General features: G+C 45.3%; 1 protein-coding gene across 1 annotated transcript in view; it reads right to left on the bottom strand.

Annotated features, from left to right (window-relative positions):
• Positions 1–18,702, bottom strand: part of ANKRD35 (ankyrin repeat domain 35) — a 68,893-nt gene extending 50,191 nt beyond the window's left edge. The window contains exon 1 of the mRNA XM_060253017.1: positions 18,563–18,702. Within this exon, the coding sequence (XP_060109000.1) occupies positions 18,563–18,601 (39 nt within the window). The 5' untranslated portion in view covers positions 18,602–18,702. The remainder of the gene's footprint in view (positions 1–18,562) is intronic.
• Positions 18,703–26,858: the final 8,156 nt, after the last annotated feature.

The raw sequence follows: 26,858 nt of genomic DNA, 5'->3' as shown, positions 1-26,858 counted from the left end.
CATGTGGCAACACATTGACCAATTGAGGTCACGTGAGGCACCCGGGAATGAGATGGAGGAAGACTCGCCAGCCAACCCAGCTCAGACAGCCCCCGAGCCGGCAGCCACAGCGAGTCCGACCCCCGCCGTTCCGAACATGAGGCAGCCGAAAATCCTGAACCACCGAGAGAAGCTCCAGCATCACCGACCCCTTCATTCGCCGCGCCACCCCCCTCTCCCGCACCCAGGTGATCAACACGGGAGCACCACAAGCCTGCATACTTAAGGAACTATGTGTGTCAGGGCTTGTGAACTAGGAGGGAAGGGATGTTATGTATGTGGACTCCAGTGAGAACTGAATTGAGTATTCCCACATGGCTCATTGGAGTCAGACGACCAGAGCTTGGGGACTTGGGAACAATAGGCAGCAGGATCCAAATCCCTGCTGCCCTGCTCCAATCACGAGCCCCCTGCTGGTTTGAATGGACCAACAAAACGCTAGCGCAGGAACCCTGACATGTATATAAGGTTGGCCCTTTCCCCCAGTCTTATACTTAGGCCTTACTATGCTGAAATCAATAAAGAGCTTATGATTCACTACCACCTTGCCTCTTCCATGTATGGAACCCACTATATTATAAAAAAAAATGCAATAAGAACAAGAGAATGCGTACAAGAAACAAAACACCAATGGGATGAAAACTGCCTGCTAATTTTCCATGGGCATTGAAAAGACGTGTTGATGGAGACTGGATTTGTACCACAATAGGTAGCGCTGCAATTAGTTTGAATTAATTAAGATCTGGACAGGTATGCTACATACTAATGAATACTTAGTGCTTTACTTACAACAGTCCTGTAAAGTAGGTCAGTATTATCTCCAAATTGCAGATGGGAAGGCTTGCAGAACTGAAACTGGAGACAGGTACTTTCTGGATTGTGACTTTTTCTCTTACTTCGTCATTACACCATAGCTAGATTTCTGCCACCACAGTCAACAAGGTTTAAAATGTTTAAAGTAAAATATGACAACTGAAAATGGGGGGGGAGTATAAGGGGGGATAAACTTACCCCAAACCAAATTGAATTAAATACCTGAAATTTATAGGCTGGCTAAAGTTGAGATTAAACTGAACTAAGAGCAAATGTTAAATAATTTTACAATGCAATCCTAAAAACACTTTTTGGGGGAGAATGCCTGATTGAATAGAGCTGAATAGAATTCTGAGTGGACCTGCTTAGGATGGAGCTATTAGTTCCTGCTTTATTTTGATCAGTGCAAAAGTCATCTCTCCCCTGGTGATTGTATTTTCTTTGAGAGGGGATGAACCTTTGATGCCACAAATAAGTGAGGGGGAATAAAGCCTTTATTTTGATCTGTCCTCTGAAAAGCCACTGTCATGAGAAGACCTGGATTTCTTCCTGCCTATGGCCAGGTTCAGAGGGTTCAGCTTAACTACTTGTGCACTCTTTCAGTTGTGTCGCTGTTTCTTTTGTCACGTCGAAGTAGCAGGTCCCTAGCTTCACTGATTTTTTTTCTGACCAAGTGAAACAGGTGCACAGTTGAATCATTGCTATAGAAACATGTATCTGAACACGGCTGTGAACTCTCAAGATTGAGACTTTTGATTAATATCCTTGCCTTTGATCATAGACAGTAATTATCAGAATAACTTCATCTTAGTCAGTTTATGACAAATGAATGTTATAATGTCAGGAGCCATGTTGTAATGTTATTAGTCTGACCACTGAGGAAGGCCGGTTGGGCCAAAATGTGTCTGATCAAGGTCACTATTTGTCACTTTTGTATGTCGTTTAAATTATGAACGCTAACTGAGGCTACTGCGAGTGTCGGTATTTGTTGTTAATTTACTGTAAAATAAATATATGTACACTTTTGTACATTTGTTAATATTTTTTTATTTTTTAATTTGACTAGCAGTATTATTGTGCCTATACATTTATATTTTCCTAACCTTCAGGTACCTAATAAAATAAAATGTGAACCATCTTGCTGGAATGCTGTCAAGAGAGATAGGGTTATCACTGCTTCCTAAAAAGAGGCCTGGGAACTGCAGTGTGGTGAAGGGGAGGGGCCGTGGATCAGCTGGTAATTCATCTGCTTGGTACGCAGATGGTCTCAGGTTCAATCCTTGGCATCACCAGCTAAAAGGGATCAGGTAGTAAGTGATATATGGCCCCATGGCACAGAGCGGTAAGCTGCATTACTGCAGTCCAAGCTCTGCTCACGACCTGAGTTTGATCCTGGCAGAAGCTGGCTTCAGGTAGCCGGTTCAAAGTTGACTCAGCCTTCCATCTTTCCAAGGTCAGTAAAATGAGTACCCAGCTTGCTGGGGGTAAAGTGTAAATGATTGAGGAAGGCAATGGCAAACCACCCTATAAAAAAAAGTCTGCTGTGCAAATGTAGTGATGCGATGTCACCCCAGAGTCGGAAATGATGCTTGCACCTTTACCTTTTTTAGTAAGTGATATGTAAGATACACAGAGAAGAAGAAGAGGAGATTGGATTTATGCTCTTCTCTTCCTTCGGAGTCTCAGAATGGCTTACAATCTCTTTTCCCTTCCCCTCCCCACAACAGATACCCTGTGAGGTAGGTAGAGCTGAGAGAGCTCTTTCAAGGACTGCTCCCAAGAGAACCCGTGGCACAGAGTGTTAAAGCTGCAGTACTGCAGTCCTAAGCTCTGCTCACGACCTGAGTTCGATCCCCGGTGGAAGCTGGGTTTTCAGGTAGCCAGCTCGAGGTTGACTCAGTCTTCCATCCTTCCAAGGTCGGTAAAATGAGTCCCCAGCTTGCTGGAGGGAAAGTGTAGATGATTGGGGAAGGCAATGGCAAACCACCCCATAAAAAGTCTGCCGTGAAAACGTTGTAAAAGCAATGTCACCCCAGAGTTGGAAACGACTGGTGCTTGCACAGGGGACCTTTCCTTTCCTTGAGAGAACAGCTCTGAGAGGACTTGTGACTGGTTGACACACACCTAAGGTTCTGGAGAACACCTGCCAGCCAGAATAGAAAATACTGACCTTGATAGTCTAAAGGTCTGGTTCAGTAGAAGGCAGCTTCATGTAATAAGTAAGCTCTGTGTTAGATATCACATACCTCCTATGTTTCACGATAGAAAAATAAGAATATGCTTGTACATTTCTGTTCTTATACCAAGGATCTGTTTGGAGGTTCTGAGGAGCCCTGATGAATGGCAACACTAATGCTTCACTAAAGAAGTAGGGTTGGAAAAACCTGTCAGAAACCTTTAAAAAATGTAATGAGGCTTCCTCCCCCCAACCCAAAAGCAACAAATAGGGATAAAATAGAGAGAATGATTTACCAGGGAGAGGTGATGGCTCCATACTGAGGGCACTATTCTCTGTAAACAATTTATTGCTGTTTTGTATTAGTTGTCTGCAGAATTAGAAGGCAAGATCTACCCATTTGACTTACTGAAACTATTCACCTCTGATATTTTCTGATCCACACAGGGAGAAATGGAGCAGGTAGGGTTAGTATGATCAGAGCTTACACTTGCCAGTCCCCCAGACTATCCACAGGGGGGATGGGGAGCAGGATTGCTAGTCCAGGTTGGGAAACTCCTGGAGATTTGGGGTGGAGCCTGGAGAAAGGCAGAGAGCTCAGTGGGGCACAATGCCAGAGAGTCCATCTTCTAAAGCATTCATTTTCTCCTGGGGAACTGATTTCTGTAGTCTAGAGATGAGCTTTAATTCCAGGGGACCCCCAGGTCCCACCTGGAGACTGACACAGGGTTTTTCCCCAGATGGAACAAAGCATGGCATTGCATTTGGGGGAGCTTCTACACTACTTCATTCTCTCTCCAAGCATAATTTATGGGGCTCCCAGAGATTCTCCGCTATGAACTGGAGAAAAAGAAATTCTACTTTGCTCCAACTTAAAAGGGAAAGTCACACCAGAGGCAGGCAAAGCCTCTGTGTAAGAGGTCTGCCTATAGTGGTTCCAAGAAGGGAGGGTGGAGCCTTCAAAAAGCCATGTTACCAACCTCAAAGTGGGGCCTGGAGATCTCCCAGGATTACAACTTCTCTCCAGACTACAGAGATCAATTTTCCTGGCAAAAATGGCAGCTTTGGAGGCTGGACTCTTAAGGCATTAAACCCCACACTGAGGTCCCTTCCCTCCCCAAACCCTGCCCTTCCAAAAGCCCTCTTCAGGAATTTTTGAACCCGTCCCAGAGTTGGCAATCAAAATGCCAGTGCTAAGCTCCTGTATTTTCCCACCTTTAGCCCATTGATATGTTTCTGTAACAACTTAGCTGAGCCACATCTCAGTTGCTGGAGGGAACTTGGAAATGCTGGTGAAAGGAGCCGACATGATCCTAATTGAGTTGGTGCTTCTTTGCCAATGCCACGAGGAGAAAAGGGGTGGGAAAGCAGGACATGGTATGGACCTATCAAAAGACAGGGCATGTGACACATTTCTATCTTGATCAGTGCAACTAGCCCAGCACTACTATCCATGGGATAGCTAAGCACCCTATTTCTCCCCAACACACACCCTATTGCTGCAGTCAGATTTATATCCCTGGCTTCATGGATTTTCTATGCAAAGTTTGACATATAGTTGATTGGTTTGGTCAAGACGTATACATTTTCATGTGGCCTTTAAGTGTCAGATGTGGAAATAAACAGCATCTGTGTATAGAAATGGATGTGAGGTTTCTTTCTCACTTTTAAATTTGGTAGGGGGCAAATTTAGTCAGAAGTTATTTTAAGATGCCAAGTCAAAAGACTCAAGTGAGTCTTGGCTCCAGGGCTCCCCAGCTGCTCCGAAGGGGAAAGAAGGAAGAAAGCCAAGAGAACCACAAGGCCTGGCCTCTGTTGCCTAGCAACCATCTCAGGTGTCAAGTCCTCGCCCACCATCTTGAGTAGGCATCACTGAGACTTGAGGGAGGCAGAAAGCCACAGTCTCCACCTTGCCTAGCAACTACCAGCTGGAGGGAGTTAGTGACGGAATTGCTGTGTTACCTAGTAACCACCACTGTATTTAAAAAAAGAAGAAAGGGACTTAAAGCTGGAATGTGGTGAATGTTGTTTTATGCCATCACTTTTTCTTCAGCCCACACAGGACAGGTGGCATAAGATCATTGTCCTTCTTCTCATGTCAACAATCCCATAGCGCTTTGTATTATATTGTCCTGGAGAAAGTTGGCCAGTGTCCCAGAAAACACATGGTGTCTCCCCCTCCACCCCATATGTAAATTAAAACAAGTTGCCTGAGGGAAAACCAGATGCTGAAAAGGCTGCATGAAATTGTACACTAACAAGAGTTTGGAGACAGCCACCAGATATGTTGAAGAATTATAAAAGAAGGGAACTGTTATGTCCTGCATTCTAATCCCTATGTATAGCACAGCGCACGCTACAGAGGCGACCACTGGTCCCCGGATGTAGCTCGCTAATACTAGGGTTGCCAATCCCCAGGTGGGGGCAGGGGATCCCCCGGTTTGAAGACCCTCCATCCGCTTCAGGGTCGTCACAAAGCGGGGGGAGCGGAGGGAAATGTCTGCTGGGAACTCTGATATTCCCTAGGGAGATTTATTCCCATAGAAAATCATGGAGAATTGATCTGCGGGTATCTGGGGCACTGGGGGGCGCTGTTTTTAGGGGTAGAGGCACCAAATTTTCAGTATAGCATCTAGTGCCTCTCCCCAAAATACCCCCCAAGTTTCAAAAAGATTGGACTAGGGGGTCCAATTCTATTATGCTTGTCACAGCCTTGATCTTGGCTCCACCCCAATGTCTCCTGGCTCCACCCCCAAAGTCCCCAGATATTTCTTGAATTGGACTTGGCAACCCTAGCTAATACGCACCGCCAATCAAGATCTGTGGCAGGAAGTTTAACTGGCCAGGATTGGACCTGGCCTCACAGAGGGTTGTTCCGGGGCATGTATATAATCGGGACCCGGCCCGCCATCCTCTCTCTTGTGATGTACCCACTAATAAAATATGTTGCCTTCAACACGTCTCATCACTGAGTACATTACAGGAACCCACAAGGAAATATGGGGGAAGCTCATTTTTCCTTGTATCCCTCTCCCCAAACTATGGCCCATTACGCATGCACATCTTACTGCAGATTTTCAGAGTAGTAAGCCTTTTAAAAGGCTTTAAAAGCATATGGTATGGGACCAACATACCTTTGGGACTGCCTCTGCTGGTAAACCTCCTCCTCCCCCCCCCCCAAGCATTATGCTCTCTCAATAACGATCTATTGATGATTCCTGGAAGAAGAAGAGGACTGCAAATTTATACCCCACCCCTCTCTCTGAATCAGAGACTCAGAGCGGCTTACAATCTCCTATATCTTCTCCCCCCACAACAGACACCCTGTGAGGTGGGTGGGGCTGAGATGGCTCTCACACCAACTGCCCTTTCAAGGACAACTCCTGCAATAGCTATGGCTAACCCAAGGCCATTCCAGCAGCTGTAAGTGGAGGAGTGGGGACTGAAACCCAGTTCTCCCAGATAAGAGTCTGTACACTTAACTGCTACACCAAACTGGCTCTCATTCGACTAATTTCGACTAGAGCCGGAGCTTTCTTGACCCTAGCCCCAGCCTGGTGGAATGCACTTCCAGGCCCTGTTGGACCACTTACAGTTCTGCAGGACCTGCAAAACAGAGCTGTTCCATCAGGCCTATGGCTGAAGCTTTCTGATGGATGAAAATGACAGGTCCATATGATTGGGCCCTTCTGCTCCCTTCTCTCTCCTGCCTGTCCCTAATTCTGATCTGATGTAATCACATTTTCCTCCGATTCCACTGACTTCATGATTTTTGAATTCATGATGTTGTCACGTAGCCAGATTAGGTTATTTGCATTGTTATGCGTCATCTGTTTGTTGTGGTTAGTATTTTAAGAACTGTTTTTAATTTATCATTTGTTATTATAAAGATGTAACTGAGTTAGGCTTTAAGAGATGACAGCTCCTCTTGGTCTGAAGAAGGGCTGGATCTAGGGGGGAGCAGAGGGGGTGCTTGCCCCGGGTGCCGCCAGAGGGGTGTGTGCCAAATTGGGTATGGAGTCCATTCTATTCTATAGGTCCATAAAATAGAATGGACCCATAAGGGAGTGTCATTTTTTAATTCCCCCCCATCAAAAAACATATAGATCCGGTCCTGGTCTAAAGAGAAAGGAATGATCTCGATTAGGGGTCCCCAACCTTTTTGTATAAACAATTTTATTAGTAACATATGGTAGCAGAATTATATCTACAACTTATAAAGAGCTTAAAATGAAAGAAAAATCTTTCTACCCCATATCTTACTTTCCTCCCACCCCTCCCTCCATTACTTGACCCCCGGCAGTGTTATTTTTTAAAAAAAACAAATATTAAAGGTACCCTTAACTGTTAAGAAAAAACAAAAAAAAACCCTCCAAAAATTATATTCTTATTTTAAAAATCTTAATCATCAAAAATTGTCCAATGTCCTTTTATTTTCCACTCTTTCTCTACGTATCTTCTGAATTTCTTCCACTCCAAATTAAAAAGTTCTAAATCATAGTCTCTTAGTTTTCTTGTTAATTTGTCCATTTCACTCCATGACATAACTTTTGTAATCCAGTCCCATTTTTCTGGTATTTTTTCTTGCTTCCATAACTGCGCATACAATGTCCTAGCAGCTGAGAGCAAGTACCATATTAAAGTTCTATCTTCTTTTGGAAATTTTTCCATTTGTAATCCCAGCAGAAAAGTCTCTGCCTCTTTGTTAAGTTCATATCCCAGAATCTTAGAAATCTCTTGCTGAATTATCTGCCAAAACATTTTAGCCCTTTCACAAGTCCACCACATATGGTAGAAAGAACCTTCATGCTTTTTACATTTCCAGCACCTATCTGGCATCTTATTATTCATCTTTGCTAATTTTTTTGGAGTCATATACCATCTATACATCATCTTAAAACAGTTTTCTTTAATACTATGACATGTTGCGAGTTTCATAGAGTTCTTCCACAAATATTCCCAAGATTCCATCTTTATTTCTTTATTTACATTAATTGCCCATTTTATCATTTGAGATTTCACTACTTCATCTTCTGTAGACCATTGTAAAAGTAATTTGTATACTTTTGAAATTAATTTCTCATTATCTCCAAGCAGAACTCTTTCCATTTCTGTTTGTTCTTTCCTTATTCCTTCGGCTTTAATATCATTCTCCATCAAGCTTTTTATTTGTTGCATTTGAAACCAATCATATTTATAACTCAGTTCTTCTGCAGTTTTCAGTTCTATTTTCCCACTTTGTATTTTTAGTAACTGGTTGTATGATAGCTGTTTTTCATTAACTGTTTTAGCCGTTAACTTTATCACTTCAGCTGGCACTAAGGGGTCCCCAACCTTTTTGAGCCTATGGGGCACCTTTGGCATTCTGACAAAGTGTGGCCTGCAAAACTGCTGTCACAATTCTGTAGCTTGTCTTCAGTGTCATGGTGAAGATCCTGCACAGCCAATCAGATTTCCATGCACCAGTTAGAAGTCTTGCTGGGCAAAAGCCTCATCTTGCTCCACCCACTTTCTAAAAGCACTTGGTAGGCACCATGCTGGGTACCTCTGATCTAGATGGACTGCTGCATATATGGCCACTTCATGTAAGAGGAGTATCAGAGGTACAGCCCAAGTTTGGATATAGAAGGTTTAATGGAATCCTGACAAGAAGGGATTCTGTTCAATGCCTGGTATCTCTAGTAAGAACATTCTTGGGTTGGCAGAGCTTTGGAAGAACCAAGGCCCTAGAGAGTTGTTTGGCCAGATAAACCAACCACACTAGATAAGTCTTCAAATGACTAAACCTTTCATATGACTAAACATTTTTGGATCTTGGCCAGTGGGTGCATCCAGAGAAAAATAGACACAGTGATAGTAATACATGGATATGCAGAACTATATTGATCATAATGGAATGTGGGCATGTATTTGGATAAAGTGCATGCACTGTGGTCACAAGCAATGAAGAAAAGAGCATCTCTGAGTGTACAGAAAGCGATTTCTGCTCAGCACTAAGTAACTGCAGAGCAGCCTGCCTCTACAGGTCTTGGATCAGGGGACAACAGAATTAAGCTGAAATGGGAGAAAAATCTCTCCCCTACAATGCATGCAAAACCTCCCCCCCCCGCCCCCACCCCAATGATCTCTTTTGTAAAAATGGGGAATGTTTGCCTACAAAGCCAGGTGAACAGCCCACTCAGCATAAAAGCAGAAAGCACTGACTTCACCATTATTTTTGAGTTCATGATGCTGTCATATAGCCAGATCTGATTGACTGTGTAGTGCCATGGCAGAAGCACATTACCCAAGCGCTCCTTGGCTGAGCAGAGGATTTAGCGAGCAAGAATAGCACTCTGATGTTTCTTTTAATGTGCAAAGCAACTGCAAAGAGGTGTAGTGAACAAAAGCAAGAGGGACTATTTTGCAGACACCTTCCCTCTCATGCTGAAAAGTTTCTTCCATGGAAATTTGGTGCAGGTAGCACTTAAATTCATAGGGTTAGAGCCAGCAAAGGATTTCTGCAAACAGAAGGCAGTATGTGTGTGATCTTTCTGATTTCCTCCTACTGCTGCAGACTTCATCATGCTGCTCCTTGTGGGGGTGGGGGGAGATCTCAACGGGACCTTGTTTTATGAGATGGCATTCCGCACTCGCTCAAGCGCAGTACCATATGATATCGTGCTTGGCTTTTTTTTTTTTTTTAAAAGTGCCAGCAAAGATGGGTGATCTGTCCCCCCATTTAAACACCCAGCGGGGGGGGGGGGAGGGAAGCCCAGGAGCTCTCTTTGCCGTCTCTCCACCTGTTGGGGAGGCGGCAAAGACAGGTGATCTTCCTCCCCCCCATTTAAACACCCCGCCATGGTGTTTAAATAGGGGGGGGGGGGAGCCCGGGAGCTCTCTTTGCCATCTCTCTGCCTGACAGGGAGGCAACAAAGGCAGGAGATCTTTCTCCCCCCCATTTAAACACCCTGCTGGGGTGTTTAAATGAGAGGGGGGGGGACACAAGAACTCTCTTTGCTGTCTCTCTGCCTGGCGGGGAGATCGCAAAGGTGGGTCATCTTCCCTCCTCCCCCATTTAATCACCCCGCTGGGGTGATTAAATGGGGGGGGGGGGTGGAGCATGGGAACATTCTTTGCCGTCTCTCCGCATGGCAGGGAGAAGGCAAAGGTAGGCGATCTGCCTTTCCCCCACATTTAAACACCTCACCTGGGTTTTTAAAGGGGGGGAAGCCCGGGAACTACCTTTCCTGGCAAGGAGACAGCAAAGGTGGGTGATCTGCCTCTCCCCCCCCCCCATTTAAACACCTCCCAATCCGAGCACAATGCCTGCAGAAAAATTGCATAGGAATTAAAACATCATTTAAAAAATTGATTGTGTTTCCGGGTATAGAAGCAGTTACCAGATTTATCGATCACACAATCACTGATGTAATGATATCATTTGGAGTGGGCTCTCGCAGGGAAGCAGATGTGCGCTTGCAACCATGGAGCGCTCAAACATAGAAAGTACATGCAGGAGTCGTCGGAAGCATTCTTGGTCCGGATTTAATGCACTATCAAAAAAGTCCATGTCCCAGTTGTGGCAGTGCAGGACACGAACGAGCCAACGACCATTGCCAGATGCTGATGTTTGGACAACCGCATATAATCCGACGTGCATCTGGTTTTCATCCATGCCCATCTCGTCAGTTTATGTGTGTCTGTCCTCGGCCCAGAAGAGTAGTGTTTCAGTAGGCATTTTGGGCTACAGTGGTGGGGTGAGCAAGAAAGTCATGCTTGGCCTACAGAAATCCCTTCTGCCAGGATTCCATTAAACCTGTGTCATTTGTTCATCTTGTCATCCCCCCCCCAGTGTCTCTGGAAATTACATCTCAGAGGGGGAGGGATGCATCTTGTCTTCAGGGCGCATGCCTTTAAATGCCTGCACATGGATATGAAGGTGTCGTGCAATGCACCGCCTGCCATTTCAGACCCTTTAGCTGACGAAATACGTCTTGAACTGTACAAGCATCTAGTAACAGACTGTCACCAGTTCAAAACATGCCTCAGTGGCGACAGAAGGTGAAACAGCAGACAGGATGTGGAATAGTAAGCTGGACGCAGCCTACACCTTAGTCTTCATGCATCGGCACTTACTTCTAATACATCTCTTCTGCACCAAAACAGCAAATACCATTTTGGCTTTTTAAATCAACATCTACAGCAGAGAAAAGGAAACAGCACTGTGACAGATGTAGCCAAAGCTTTGACCATGTTTCATGAGGAAGCGGGACACCATGCACTGTCTTGCCATGGGAATGGAGATACTGTGTCCTTGTTTCCTCTGTGAAATATCTGTGGAAGTTATAGCCTATTAGCAGATAACATCAGCTGCAATCTTTGGAACATTTTCCTGAAAATAAAAAAGGGGGACTTCTGAGTAGGCTTTCTGAGGACATAGCGATATATTCATATACTGATATATACTGGGGTGGTTTTTTTAAAAAAGCCCCCTTCTCCAGTGGCACAGGGGAGGAAACTGGTTACTGAAGGAACTGGGGAAGGAAGGAAAAAAATAATTCCACTGTGGACAGGACTTGAAAAATACAACCCCCCCCCCCCCCTTCCTGTCAACCATTCCAGTTCTTTTGTGATCTTTCCCAAAATACTGCAACAAAGCAGGTTTGGGAAAAATTGCAGGAAAAGCAGGGAAATCCCAGGAGGTACATGAAAGCACATGACCCTGTGGGGAAACAGGAGGGGAAATCTGGTTCCCCATAGCATCCATGCTGGGTCAAACAAACTGCGTCTGAATGACCTAACATTAGTAAAGGTGCTATTTGAATATTACCCACCTGTTTAGCAAGCCAGCATTTTTCATTTGGTTGTTTTTTTGTTTTTGTTTAAAGAAAAATAGCAAATCTGTTTCATTGGATCACTGAAAATCTGCAGAGACTGTAGCTGGGGAAAAGCCAGTTCTGAAGCCCGTCACTGATAAAGCAATATGCCCAGAGCTCACCCTGTGGAGAGGGTATATTTCATAAGGGCCACACACCCCGCTATTGCTTAATTGTTAATTATGTTGGGAAAATACACTACAAGACAGGACGGGAGCATCAGCAAAGTTCTCAGAGAGGGATCTTTCTCTTTCAGCATGCTCTGGGCTCAGCAAGTTGGGAGGAAAAAAAATTAAAATTTGCTTTTGCTCTGAAAAGAGGGTGAGGCACAGAGTGGCCATTTTTCTGTCCATGGCTTACTCCCCTATCTTTAGCAGTATTGTTTACCCAGATTAGCAACGGCTCCCCAGCATCACAGTTGGACTTCTCTCACATCACCTGTTATCTGATCCTTTTAACTGAAGATGCCAAGGATTGAACCTGGAATCTTCTGCATGCTGAGCAGATGCTCGGCCTGTGAGCCACAGCTCCTTCTCAAGGGAATGTTACAGGAAATTTTATTTGTTGTTCTCCTCTTGCTATCAAAACTGAGTCAGCAGAAAATGAATCTTTGGCAACAGAAGCACCCCTGAGTGTATGCTTCTATCCTTCTCCACTAATGCAAGTAGAGATTTAAAAGGTAAAGGTAGTCCCCTGTGCAAGTACCAAGTCATTACCAACCCATGGGGTGACGGTCGTATCATGACGTTTTCTTGGCAGATTTTATGGGGTGGTTTGCCATTGCCTTCCCCAGTCATCTACACTTTACCCCCAGCAAGCTGGGTACTCATTTTACTGACCTCAAAGGGATGGAAGGCGGAGTCAATCTTGAGTCAGCTACCTGAATCCAGATTCCACTGGGATTGAACTCAGGTCGTGAGCAGAGCTTGGACTGCAGTACTGCAGCTTACCACTCTGCACCACAGGGCTCTACTCATCAAGAATTTGGGGGAAAGACCTAGCAGATTTAGTCCCTGTGTGGTGTTTTGTTGTTGATTTGTTTGATTTGGGGGGGAGGGGGTTCATGTCTAAACTGCCAGGCAAAATCCCCACTTCCCGTGTTTTAAGAAAAGGATTTTGCAAAGGTTATTTAAAAAAGAAAAAAAAAGCCTCAGCCAACTTAACGTGTCCCCCGTTGAGTTGACGACGACCTCAAGGCCATCAAAAAGAAATTCCTAACATGCAAGGGCAGGAACACCCCAGGGGAGGTAACATCACCTGCTGTGTAAAAGGCCCAGATAAACTCGCCCCAACCAGGCCTGTTTATCAGGCTTAGAGACGGCCTCACGCGGCGCCAATTTCATGCAAAATACAGTCCCCAAGGCTGGAATAACCCAAGGGCAGGGTGTAGCAAGAGTGAAGAATGATAGGAGGAGTCCGATAGAAAGGAATTTCTAGCCAGGCTTTGGATTGGCAAGGCTCTTGCAGTCAATGGAGTCAGGTTGCAAGGCCTCTTCGGGGTTACAACTTAGCTCAGGGGTGTCGAACTCATTTGTTGTGAGGGCCAGATCTGACATAAATGAGATGACAGGCCTGGCCATGTGTGTCATAAAATGCAATGCCAGGTAGCAGAGATGTAAACTTTATAAAGGATACTGACAAACACAATTAAAGATTTTTGAAAACTTAAAATAAAACATGCTTAAAACACTAGCACTCATTAGTCTTAAAAGTGCTTTCTTTGTATCTCTCCCATGGGGGATCCAGGGAACTGGGCAAAAGAAGCTCTGGCTCTTTCCTCTTCCTCCCCCAGGAGATCAGAAGGGGGAGAACCTTAGCCAATAGAAGGAAGAGAGGCTTGGCTCAGTAGCTCTGCTGTGTGATTGAGAGAGCCTGGCAAAGCAAGCTCTCCCTCCCCTCCTTCTGCCCCTAAGGAGGCACCTCAGCCAATCGAGAAAATAGAGGTTTTGCTCTGTAGCTCCTGTGTGATTGTGCAAGCCTGGCAAAGCAGGCTGTTATGCAGAAGGAAGCAAGAGAGAGGGAGAAGGAAGCAGAAGATGGGACCTGATTGGAACCCTCCAGGGGCCTGATTCGGCCCCCAGGCCGCATGTTTGACACACCTGCCTTAGCCGATTGCTGCCAAGTGGACGGGGTGGGGTGGGGGTGGAATGTCTTGTCCCTTGAATAGAGGTTGAATACATAGAAATGAGCAATTTTGCCATGGAGCTAAATAAAATACTCTGATTACTGCTGCAGAGATCAAACTGATATTTTAGGTATAGCTTGAGGGACAAGTTTAAAATTTAGAAACCCTAGTCCCGTTTCACCCTGCCGTGAACCTTCCATCAGCACAACGACATAGAGATGCCATCCTCCAGGTGGCCCTGAGGGATCCTCCAGAATTACAACTCATGTCCAGGCTAGAGATCAGTTCTCCAGGAGAAAATGGATACTTTGGAGGGCGGGCTCTGTGGCATTGTAGCCCACTGAGCTCCCTCCCCTCACCAGGGTCTATCCTCAAACCTCCAGGAATTTCCCAATGTGGATCTAGCAACACTACCGCCCATGTATCCAGAGGCGACCTGAAAAACCTAACTCTGGCCTAAAAATTATTAAACAAAGAACAACTTCTGTGTGCACAGGGCCTTTCAGATTCCACTGAGATCTCATCCAAGACTCAAACAGGCTTCCCAGCCTCCAAGCAGTACTGGAGATCTCCTGGAATTATAACTTATCTTCAAATGACAAAGATTAGTTCCCCTGGGGGGGGGGGGGGAATACCTGCTTTGTAGGGTGGACTCTATGGTATTGTATCCAGCAGAGGTCCCTTCCTTTCCTAAACCCCACCTTTCCCAGGTTCCAGACCTCCAAATCTCCAGGAATTTCCAAACCAAGAGTTGGCAACCCTATGTCCAAGTTCTAAGCAAGGCATGAGGCCCTACAGTTGCCAATCTCTAGGTGGGGGCTGTTGTTCTCCTGGAATTACAACTTATCCCCAGACTACAGAGATCAGTTCTCCTGGAGAAAGTACTTGTAAGGTTGCCAGCCTCCAGGTGGAGCTTGGAGATCTCCTGCTTTTATGTCTGATCTCCAGCTGGCAGAGATCAGCTCCTCTGGAGAAAATGGTAGCTTTGAACGGTGGATTCTATGGCGTTATTCCATGCTGAGGCCCCTCCCCTCCCTAAATACCACCCTCTCCCAGATCCACCCCCACAGTCTCCAGGTATTTTCCAACACAGACCTGACAAACCCTATTGGAGAGTGAAATCTGTGGCATTGTACCTCACTGAGTTCCTTCACCTCCTCAGACTCCATCCCCCCTAGGGTTGCAAAGTCCAATCCAAGAAATATCTAGGGACTTTGGGGGTGGAGCCAGGAGACTTTGGGGGTGGAGCCAGGAGCAAGGGTGTGACAAACATAATTGAACTCCACAGGGAGTTCTGACCATCACAGTGAAAGGGACCGCACACCTTTTAAATTCCTTCCTTTCATAGGAAATAATGAAGGATAGAGGCACTTTCTTTGGGGGCTCATAGAATTGGACCCCCTGGTCCAACCTTTTTGAAACTTGGAAGGATGTTTGAGGGGAGGCACTGGATGCTATACTGAAAATTTGGTGCCTCTACCCCCCAGAATCCCAGATACCCACAAATCAATTCTCTATTATTTTCTATGAGAATAAGTCTCCATAGGGAATAATAGAGTTGCCGGCAGACATTCCCCTTCCCCCCCCCCCCACCGCTTTCTGATGACCCTGAAGCAGGGGGAGGGCCCCCAAATTGGGGGATCCCCTGCCCCCACGTGGGGATTGGCCACCCTAACACCCCCCCCAAGCTCCAGCCCCAAACCTGCAGGAATTTTCCCAACCCAGAACTGTGGCAACCCTACCCACCGACACTTAAGACTAAAAACTCAGATTGCCAACTAACAGGCAGAAAATCAAGAGAAGCTTTTTTTTGCCGCATGGAGATACACTTAAGAATGCTTGCAGAGAAAGCTGTGGTCAAGGGCACAGGAGCAGGGGCCAATCAAAAAGCTGGCAAAGCTAAAGGAAAATTGAACTTTTAAAAGATTTGTTTCTCAGTGTATCATACCCTACAGCCAAGATTATACATGTCTTTCCGCTCCATAATAATATTCATGTAAAACAATTAGACCAGTTAGCATGAGCAATTACAGTTCATCGTGAGGCTGTGATGATGGTACAGTGAAGGTGTCCAACAAATTCAGAATCAGTTTATCTAGCAGATCACAGAATTGCCCAATTTCAGTATGCATCGCTCTTCTCAGCATTTTCTCACAGACTGACAAACCACATGCTCCAGGCCAAAGCCGGAATATAAATCCATAAAAAAAATAAAAACTCTGCTTCATTTGCCTGTGTTTGGAAATTTCCTTCCTGATCTGAGGACGCTGAGGAAACCCAAATTTCAATAGTCCTATAATTCCAATGATACAAAGTTCTCATGTTCCCCAGGTGTCCTGTTGACAGATGAGTTCTGAGAGTTCTCTACCTGAACTTAATTCCCAACCATGAATGTGCCAAATTTGGATCAGAAACATGGTGGGCAGAGAGAAGGGGATTAAATCTTCCCCTCTCATTGCTGTTTTCCTGTGCTGAAAGAGCCTCCAAAGCGGCTATTTGTGAGAAAATAAGTTTAGGAAATAAAATAATAGCCCCTCAGTGCATATAAGTTTCCCCAATGGAGCAAATACTGGCTCCTGTGGACACTTCAGGCCAAAGAAATTATGCTGGGAGGGGGGGGGAATTAAACCCCGCCCTCCATACTAAGATCCCAGGGTACCAGACCAGTGAGGAACATGGGGCTCTGTGAAAACCAAGGCTGGCCCTAGACGGTCTGGCACCCTAGGCAAGGCTAACTTCTGGTGACCTCCTGCACTGATAATGTTAATGATGTTACCAGGTCACATGGGAGGTGCCCAATTCAGTGCCACCAGAAGGCTGATGCCCTAGACAATTGCCTAATTTGCCTAGTGGCAGTGCCGGTCCTGCTGAAGACATCTGGGTGACAAGTCTCATGGCACTCCCATGGGGGACTTTGATGAGGGTTTTATAACTTCTCAATTCGCCCTCAGTCTTTCCTTTAAAAAACCACTATCAAGTTTCCAGATCTCATGACCAAGGAGATACAATTGATTGTCCATACCCACCCATTGTTGTTGTTGAATGGCATTCAACCAAGACTGCCAACTGGCCAATGGGATAAAAAAGGAGTTCTGTTTCTTTAATAGAAATTTAATATGTTGAAATGGGCAAATGAATATTTTCAAGGCACAGCTGAATAACACCAGCTGGTAATTGCTACCAACCAAACTAAAGGTGACAGCTAGAGGGACCAGTTTTTTAAAAAATGTGTCAATCCCACATTCAACAGCAACCACCTCTAGTAAAGAATCTCCTGATGTCAATCACTGAGCAACTGGATGCCAAGTTACTCTAGTTAACCCATTGATTTCAACAGTGTGAGCCCTGTATAGAGACACTGCTATCAAGGGGAAGTGACTGCCTGAAGCCACAACAAAATGAAGGGGAGCTGAGCAAGCGCATGGCAGTGGATTTGTGCCCTTTAATTAATGGATCCATTTGGCTTGTCCAACGTGTGCAGAAAAACCTCTCTGTCTGGCCCTGATGACCACAGAAAGGTGCCAATAATTCTCTCAATTCTGTATGTCTCCTGATCCAAACATTTGTCTTTCCCAATTCACAGTTCAGCAATGTAATGTTCTACTGAAAACTCAAAATTATCTGGGTCATCAAGTGGCTTGAAAATGGAGCAAGCTTATTCCAAAATAAGGATTTTGTTTCAGAACTGTTCTCTCATGGGTGCTGAACCACATATTCTGGGAAGATGGGTTTTCTCTCCCTCTTTCTGAAAAGGGAAAGGGTTGCTTGTAGGGGAGGGGGTGAAGCCAATACCAAAAGATGTATTCTCTGAACACAAAGCCATGCCATCTTATTCCATATGCCATGTTGTCTAGCCTTGAAAATCCTTACCTAATTCTCCTCAGGGTTAGTAGCAGTGGTGAGGGACAGATACTCTGCACCGGCTCAGAGGCACAGTTTTATCACATGTCTAGTTTTGAGCACTGATCTTGAAAACAGACACTGCAGAGGGTGCCAGAGAAATACAGCTCAAACAAATCCTTGGATTTGAATGAAGAATTTTAAAAAGCCTTTTAAATTTAAAGGCAGACCACCTGCTGTATATCCCCAAATCCCATTGCCTCTTTTATATGCAAATAGCCTGAAAGAATGAATCAGAATTATGCTCCACAATACTGTAGATATAGATTGAACACATCTCCATAAATCATTCTGCCCACAATACGTGGGGGGGGGGAGTGTGGAGTTGGAACAGAGCTATTTACTGCCCCCCCAAAAAAACGATAATTGAAAATCCTTTTTAACCCTTCCCGATTTCATCAATAACTGCCCACATTCCTTTAAAGCTTATCATAAGGGCTAGAAGCTTGCTTCTCTAATAAAGTGAAAGTTCAGCTTTGTCAGTACGCCAAATTCTCTCCCATTGCTGCACTCATAGGGCGTGGCTGCGGAATACACCCTGCCATTCACCTGCCAACTTTTTCGGCAGCCACCGACACCTGTCACACAAATAGAAGATTTGCAGGGGGAGAGAACATATCAGAACCAAATTTACAGCATCGAGGCACTCACCGCCACTTGGTTGCTGGAGCAAGAGAACATCTTCTTCATGGTGTCCGCAGCACTGTCCCCGCTTGTTCCAGTCAGCAAAAATCACGGTTCAATCAACCATGCTCAGACCATCGTAGGCAAAAGGTCTCTTCTCAGGAGGAGCATCCCAAAAGGGATTAGAGTGGAACCCAGCCGGGGGACATCCACAGAAGCCCCGGAGAAGCCATGCTGGCTGTCAGAGCCTGAGAAGCTGAGTGGCCTCCTGAGAGTGTTCAGAGGTGAACCTCGTCCAGGCCTGCAGGCCTTCAACAAGTCCCTCCCTCAGAGCCTCCCACACACCTGTTTCCCAGCTCCTGGCCCAGGTCTGGGCTTGCTCGAGATCGCATCGCTAATCGTCCTTGTCTTCTGACTTTCAAAGCTGGGAGGTTTCTGACCCACCCTCTCCCTAGAAACTCTGGGCTTTTTTTTTTCTTCACACAGTTAACATCACAGAAGACAGAGCCGCCACCATCATTTTCCCTCTGTGTGGAAACAGAGACATGGCCTGTAAGACCATTTTGGCTTTCCCTCTCTCCCAAAAGCTTGCTGAGGGCGCTGGACTCTGATGCTCCAGTGTGCTGCACTCTGCTGATGTAAAAGCCAGGAGAGTGAATCCAGTGAAGATGCATGGGTGCAATCTTCACTGACCTATGGAGGTGGAATGTGCCACAAGTTATAGCCAAATTGTGGTGACCTCAACATGGCACCTGTGGGCAGTACGGGGCTTGCAAAGCGCTGTGAGAAAGTGGGAGGAGGCTAGGTGGTGGTTTTACCCAGCAGGACTTCTGATTGGCTGTGTAGATTTAAAAGGCATCCTGTTAAACAGAACTTCTGCCCGAAATGTTTAAGAGTTATTATTAGAGAGATCCAAGTGGGCAGCCGTGTTGGTCTGAAGCAGTAGAACAAAGCAGGAATCAAGTTGTACCTTTAAGACCAACCAATTTTTATTCAGAACGCAAGCTTTTGTGCGCTCTCTTAAGCACACTTCATCAGACGAGGGGATCAGGTATTGTGAGCTGAAATACAAGCAATCTGGCAAACTAACTGGTCACATAAAACAGTGTGGTTAGGCCATTTGGTCTGGATAGCCATAAAAGGTAATAAAATTCTCTGCCAAATGGTGTTTTTGCAAATCTAGGTGAATCACAAAATGACATGTATATCCAACTTGTAGTCCACCCAATCAACTTATCAACATCAATCTATACATATTAAACATCATTAGAATGATTGAAGTGTTGGAACACTTTCCCTATGAAAAAAGGTTAAAACGCTTGGGGCTCTTTAGCTTGGAGAAACGTCGACTGCGAGGTGACATGATAGAGGTTTACAAGATTATGCATGGGATGGAGAAAGTAGAGAAAGAAGTCCTTTCTCCTTTTCTCACAATACAAGAACTCATGGGCATTCGATGAAATTGCTGAGCAGTCGTGTTAGAACGGATAAAAGGAAGTACTTCTTCACCCAAAGGGTGATTAACATGTTGAATTCACTGCCACAGGAGGTGGTAGCAGCTACAAGCATAGCCAGCTTCAACAGGGGGTTAGATAAAAATATGGAGCAGAGGTCCATCAGTGGCTATTAGCCACAGTGCATATATATGTGTATATTTATATATGTGTATATACAGTGTATATATATGTGTATATTTATATATGTGTGTGTGTGTGTGTATATATATATATATAAATTTTTTGGCCACTGTGTGACACAGAGTGTTGGACTGGATGGGCCATTGGCCTGATCTAACATGGCTTCTCTTATGTTCTTAGTCTGCCATTAGAAAACAAGAATACATAAAATGAAAATGGGTTTAAATGTAATGAGATAAATAGCCAATATCCCTTATCTGAGTATGCCAAAATAAAACATTATTCTGATACACCAGGGGTGACCAACGGTAGCTCTCCAGATGTTTTTTACCTACAACTCCCATCAGCCCCAGCCATTGGCCATGCTGGCTGGGCCTGATGGGAATTGTAGGCAAAAAACATCTGGAGAGTTACCGCTGGTCACCCTTGTGATACACTATTATAAAAGAGAAATACATTGGAATACTGTGGATGTATACTCAGTGAGAGTGGGTCTAGCATATATAACGAGTTTCATAATAATTTGTAATTCAGCAGTTTCTCTCTCCATTCTGTTCTTGAAGTTCCTTTGCAATAAAACAGCTACTTTGAGGTCACCCATTGAATGCTTTGGAAGGTTAAAGTGTTCTCCCACAGATTTCTCAGTTCTGTGTTCATTTATTCTTTGGTGTAGGGTTTGTCCTGTTTGCCCTATGTAGAGAACTGAAGGGCATTGTTGACATTTAATGGCATATATAATGTTGGAGGATGAACAAGTGAATGAGCCTGAGATTGTGTAGTTAATGCTGTTAGGCCCAGTGATTGTGTTGTCTGGGTGTATGTGGCAGCAAAGTTGGCACTTGGGTTTATTGTAAGTTTTGGTACCAGTGTCCATGCTCAGATGAGATGCTGTATTGTTGTGGGAGAGGAGTTGTTTGAGATTAGGGGGCTGTCTGTGTGCAAGAAAAAGTTTACCCCCCAGTACTTTTGAAAGAAAGTTGTCACTGTCCAATAGAGGTTGTAAGTTGGTGATGATACGTTGAACTGTTTTAAGTTGAGAGTTGTGGGTGACCACAAGTGATGTTCTGTTATTATCTCTTTTGGGTCTGTCTAGTAACAGGTTTTCTCTGAGTATCATTCTGGCTTTGTTAATCTGTGTCCTGACTTCATCAGGTAGGTACTTAAGTTCCAAAAAAGTTTGTTGTAGATCCCTCAGGTGAGAATCTCTGTCAGCAGGTTTGGAGCAAATGCGGCTGTAGCGTAGAGCCTGGCAGTATACAATGGATCGTTTGGTATATTTGGGATGGTAGCTGGAGGCATTCAGGTATATTTGTCGGTCAGTAGGTTTCCAGTATAAAGTGGTGTCAATGCATCCATTGTTTATTTTTTCAGTGGTGTCCAGAAAATGTATTTCTTGCATAGACTGGTTCACTGTCAGGTTGATGGTGGGGTGAAAGTAAATGAAAGCCTGGTGGAATGCGTCCAGGGCTTCTTTACCATGTGTCCAAACCATAAAGATGTCATCAATGTAATGCAGGTATAAGGTAGGTAGGAGTGGGTGGGAGTCTAGGAAGTGCTGCTCCAAGTCAGCCATAAAGATGTTAGCATATTGTGGGGCCATGCGGGTACCCATGGCTGTACCGTTGATCTGTAGGAAAAGTTCATTGCCAAATCTGAAATAGTTATGGGTGAGAACAAAATGACACATTTTGGTGGCAAAGTCAGCTATGTTTTTATCAGAAATTATATTACTTACAGTTTGTAATCCATCTCGGTGTGGGATGTTGGTGTACAAAGATTCCACATCCATGGTGGCTAAAATAGTGTTCTCTGGAAGGTTGTTTAAATATTGTATTTTCTTCAGAAAATCTGTAGTGTCACGAACATAACTAGGGGCACTGGTGGCATAGGGTCTTAGAATAAAGTCCATATGTCCAGATACCCCCTCAATGATAGTGCCTATCCCCAACACTATGGGACGTCCCAAGTTGTCTGGTTTGTGTATTTTGGGTAGAAGATAAAAAGTACCTGGTCAAGGTTCCTGTGATGTGTCTGACAGGATCTGTTCCTGAATGCTCAGTAGTAATTCCTTTGTAATCTTGTTTAGTTCTTTTTTATATTCCTGTGTGGGGTGTGAGTCCAGTGGTTTGTAAAATGAAGTATTTGAGAGTGAGCCTCCTTGATGTAGTCTGATGTGTTCATGATGACATTACTATTAGAGTTATATATATCCTTGATCCCTGGTATTTTTTGGTTGGCTGTCACCAATTTCACACTAGACCTTTAATCCTGGTTTGCCCTGTCCCCAAGCTGACATTCTACACTAAAATCATGGAATCATAGAGTCACAGAGTTGTTTTTTCTGATTCTATGGTTCTAGTGTAGAATGTCAGTTTGGGGACAGAGTTAAACCAGGATTAAACATCTAGTGCAAAATTGGCCTCTGCCTCTTGCAGCAGGCTCTTTGTGACTGGCTCCACCTACAGTGGCAGCCATTTTGTGGTTGTGCCCGTTGCCTTTTGTCAGAATTCCAAAGTTGCCTGCAGTCTCAAAAAGGTCAGGGACCTCTGATGGTGGGTTTTCAAGGCAACAGATGTTGAGAGGGGGTTTGCCCTTGCCTGCCTCTGCGTAGCAGAGCCCTGGACTTCTTTGGCGGTCTCTCATCCAAGTATTAACCAGGGCTGACCCTGTTTAACTTCCTAGATCTGTTGAGAACAGGCTAGCCTGGTAGTGTCAAAACATTCCTTAGCAGCTCCAGGGGTTTTTGAAAGGACAACAGTGCCCTAGTATTCATGCACAGGTATCGGCTTGCTGGAGCACTAGAGAATAGATGGACCCATCCCCCATCAAATGTAATTTCCAGGGGCCCTGGAGAGGGGGCTGAACCCTGAAGAGCAATAATGTTGGAAGCTTCTGCTAGGAATTTTGAACAAATCAAGTTTTAACAAGGAATCCCCCCACAGGCAAAAACTGGAGGATAGTAATTTAGCAGGGGCAGGGGCAGGGGCCAGACATTAGGAGCTGTCTTAGTTAAATTGGAGCCACTTGCAATTGCCTGGCCTCAGAATCCCATCCTCACCACCAGTAAAATGTATTGAGGCCACAGGTAGCTGCTACAGGTCAACCATTTATTGTGCACATACCGATAACAGGAACTACAGGTAAAAGATAAGGGTAGTCCCCTGTGCAAGCGCCAGGAACTACAACAGGCCCCCAAAAGATTACTAGCTGTCTAACTCTCCAGCAGGTGGCTCCGCCCCCAAGCCTATGGTGGCTCAAACAGTCCAAATACATAACACCACTCATGTGTCATCAACCCCCCCACACACACCTCCACCTTTGTTCTTTTATTCACTCCCACTGTAGGTTTGTTGTCTGCATGCAGCGGGATTAGACCGACAACGAGCAGAACAGATTTTAGCCCTTGCAGGGAAATCACATATTGTGAATGTTCCCCTCAGGATAAGTCTCATAGAATCGCAGTGTTGGAAGGGGTCATACAGGCCATCTATTCCAGTCCAACCCTCTGCTCAATGCAGGATCAGCCGAGCATCCCTGACAAGTGTTTGTCCAGCCGCTGCTTCAAGACTGCCTGTGAGGGGGAGCTGTATCCTGTTTTATATTCAATAAAAACTTTGTTCTTGCGGGGGGGGAGACTGCCCGTGAGGGGGAGCTCACTAGCTTTGTAAGGAGCTGATTCCACTGTTGAAAAACTCTTACTTCAAAATGTTTTCCCTAATATCCAGCTGGTACCTTACTGCCCTTAATTTAAACCCATTACTGTGAGTCCTCTCCTCTGCTGCAAACAAGAACAGCTTCCTGCTCTCCTAAGTGACAGCCCTTCAAATCCTTAAAGTTGCAACAATCATGTCATCCTGTAAGCTGAAATCTAGTGCCCCAAGGAAAAAGCTAGAGCAGAACATTTTTCCACAATGCCCTGGGTTTATACTTGCAGGAAATTTTTAATATGTCGAGCATTTTAAAATGCCCTTTCCATATGCAGTGGTGTTGGTTGCATCGGTAGACCAGACTTTTGTGACATGCTAACACTGTAAAAGGAGGGTGTCAAGTAAGGTTGCTCAGAAGCCACACCCTTTCCAGAGAACTCAGCTTCCTAATTCCTACACTGCATGTTCTAAATATGTAACCTTGTCTTGCTGTTTCTTCATATGTTTCAGGGCCAAATCCTAGCATGGAAAAATATCTTTCTTTCTTTCTTTCTTTCTTTCTTTCTTTCTTTCTTTCTTTCTTTCTTTCTTTCTTTCTTTCTTTCTTTCTTTCTTTCTTTCTTTCTTTGATACAGCAGTTCTCTAGTACCTTAAAAATTTGCCTGAGCTGGTCTCCCATTGCAGGCAGATGAAATGAAAGAGGAATTGACATGTGAAACTGCCTTTTGGTCTATCAAAGCTGATACTGTCTGCCTGGCAGTGACTCTCCAGGGTTTCAGGTGGAAGTCTTTCACAACACCTTCTATCAAACAGTTTTATCTGGAGATGCATAAGACCTTCTGCATGCCAAGCAGATACAAATTCTCCCTCTAAGCTGTGGAGTCTTGTGAGCAAAACTTCTACTTTGTCAGCTACTGGCATTAAAGTTGTGACCTACTATATAAATGAGTTTGCTCTGGGGCCATTTTTCCTGAGTGAAAACAAAAATGTGTGAGCCGGAGGCTAAAAACTGTGAGCTAGCTCACACTAACTCAGCTTAGAGGGAGCACTGCCACAGTTGCAGGCAGAGCCTTTCACACTCACTTCATCCTTTTCAACTGGAGATGCCCTTGACTGAATGTGGGACCTAAAGCAGGGGCTGTACCACTGAGCCATGGTCCCTCCCTGCATACTTTACGTACTAAATTTCTGCCTGGAAGGTTGTTGTTAAAGGAGAGCAGTGTGCAGGAAAACAACCACTTGTGCCTCTGTAGCCTCTATCAGACCAGCATAAGTCTAACAGGCACAGCCTCGCCAAGTCTGAATGTCTGTGCAAGAAAAAGCCACACTTGCTTAACTTCTGCCTAACACACAACTGTTAAAGCCACCAGTTGTTGCTTTTCAATCACACAGTTGAGTCTGACTTTAGCAATCCCATGGACCACATCGTGCCAGGCCCTTCTATCTTCCCCATCCTCCTAAGTTCGCTCAAATTCATGTTCATTGCCTCGATAACACTATCTAACCATCTCATCCTTTGCCGTCCCCTTCTTCTTTTGCCTTCAATCTTTCCCAGCACCGGAGTCTTCTCCATTGAGTGCTCCCTTCGCATTTGGTGGCCATGTCACCCAGTCACAGGACCGATGGCTAAAGAGAAAGACACACATGAAGCTGCCTTGTACTGAATCAGACCACCAGTCCATCAAGGTCAGTCTTGTCTACTCAGACTGGCAGTGGTTTCCAGGGTTTCAAGCTGAGATATTCTGAATCACCTCCTGCCTGGCCCTTTTAACTGGAGATGCCAGGGACTGAACCAGGAACCTTCTGCATGCAAACCAGAGGCTCTTCTGAACTCGGAGGGCAACCAGGACTGAAAGCACCATTGTTTCTGGGTGCTGAAGGGTCAGAAAAACTCTCCCAGTCCCTCAGCACCCAGAAACAACATGATGCAGCATGATGACATCAAACATCATCATAAGTATTCCGGGGTGGGTGGGCACACATCGGGGTTCTGCCTTGGGTAGCAGAACCCCACGTGCCAGTCCAGGCTGTGGGAGAGAGGCAAACTTGGTGACAATGCCAGCAGCAGCAGCACCAGGCAAGTCGGGCAAAAAGTGGCTCAGTTGCTGGCTGCATATTCAGGCTGGAAGGGCTGCAAGCAGGGGGGAAACCGGAGGGGGGGAGCCAGCCCAGGGCCCCTAAAGGTGTGGGGACCCATAAGCCAGTGCCTATTTGGCCTAATTGTTAATCCAGCTCTGTTGGAACCAGCACTGTTGCTACCTATCAGATACGGAGAGTCTGAAGGACCAGGCAGAGTGTACGTTGTGTGCAAAGACAGACCCATTGGGGGAACTGAGACTCACCATAACATGGAGCTTGAGTCATTCACACAGATACAAGCAGAGCATGAGTGGAAGAGAAGAGCTGATCCTAAAAGGCAGCAGATCTGATACAGTACATTAGGGGAGAGGGGCCTAAGTGGCAGGGCATCCGCCTGTCATGCAGAAGGTCCCAGGTTCAAGCCCCAGCACGTACAGTTAAAAGGACCAAATAGGAGGTGATGTGAAAGACCTCTGTCTGAGACCTGCAGAATTGCTGCCAGTCTGAGTGGACAATACTGACCCCGATGGACGGATGGTTTGATTTAGGGTTGCCAACCTCCAGGTGGGTCCTGAAGATCTGCTTTTACAGGTGATCTGGCAACAGAGATCACTTCCCCTGGAAAAAGTGGGTGCTTTGGAGGGTGGACTCCACAGCAATTCACCATGCTGAAGTCCCTCCCCTCCCCTCCCCAAACCCCACCCTCTCCAAGTTCCACCCCCAAAGTCTTCAGGTATTTTCCAACACAGACCTGGCAACCCAAGTTTGATTCAGTAAAAGGCAGCTTCATGTGTGTTAGTGAGAGATGGGGCGAGAGCCCCGGTGCCCTCTAGGGTTTCCAACTTCCTGTCCTATAGGAAAAAATGTCCTGTCCCTGGACATCTTTCTCCAGGGCTGTTGACAGCTCAAATTTGCAGCAGAGGATCCTCAGGCCGCTGAATAGCGCCGCTCGCCCTATTC

The sequence above is a fragment of the Heteronotia binoei genome, chromosome 1 (assembly GCF_032191835.1).
Source record: "Heteronotia binoei isolate CCM8104 ecotype False Entrance Well chromosome 1, APGP_CSIRO_Hbin_v1, whole genome shotgun sequence".
NCBI lineage: Eukaryota > Metazoa > Chordata > Lepidosauria > Squamata > Gekkonidae > Heteronotia > Heteronotia binoei.
This window is presented reverse-complemented; position numbering and strand designations above follow the sequence as displayed.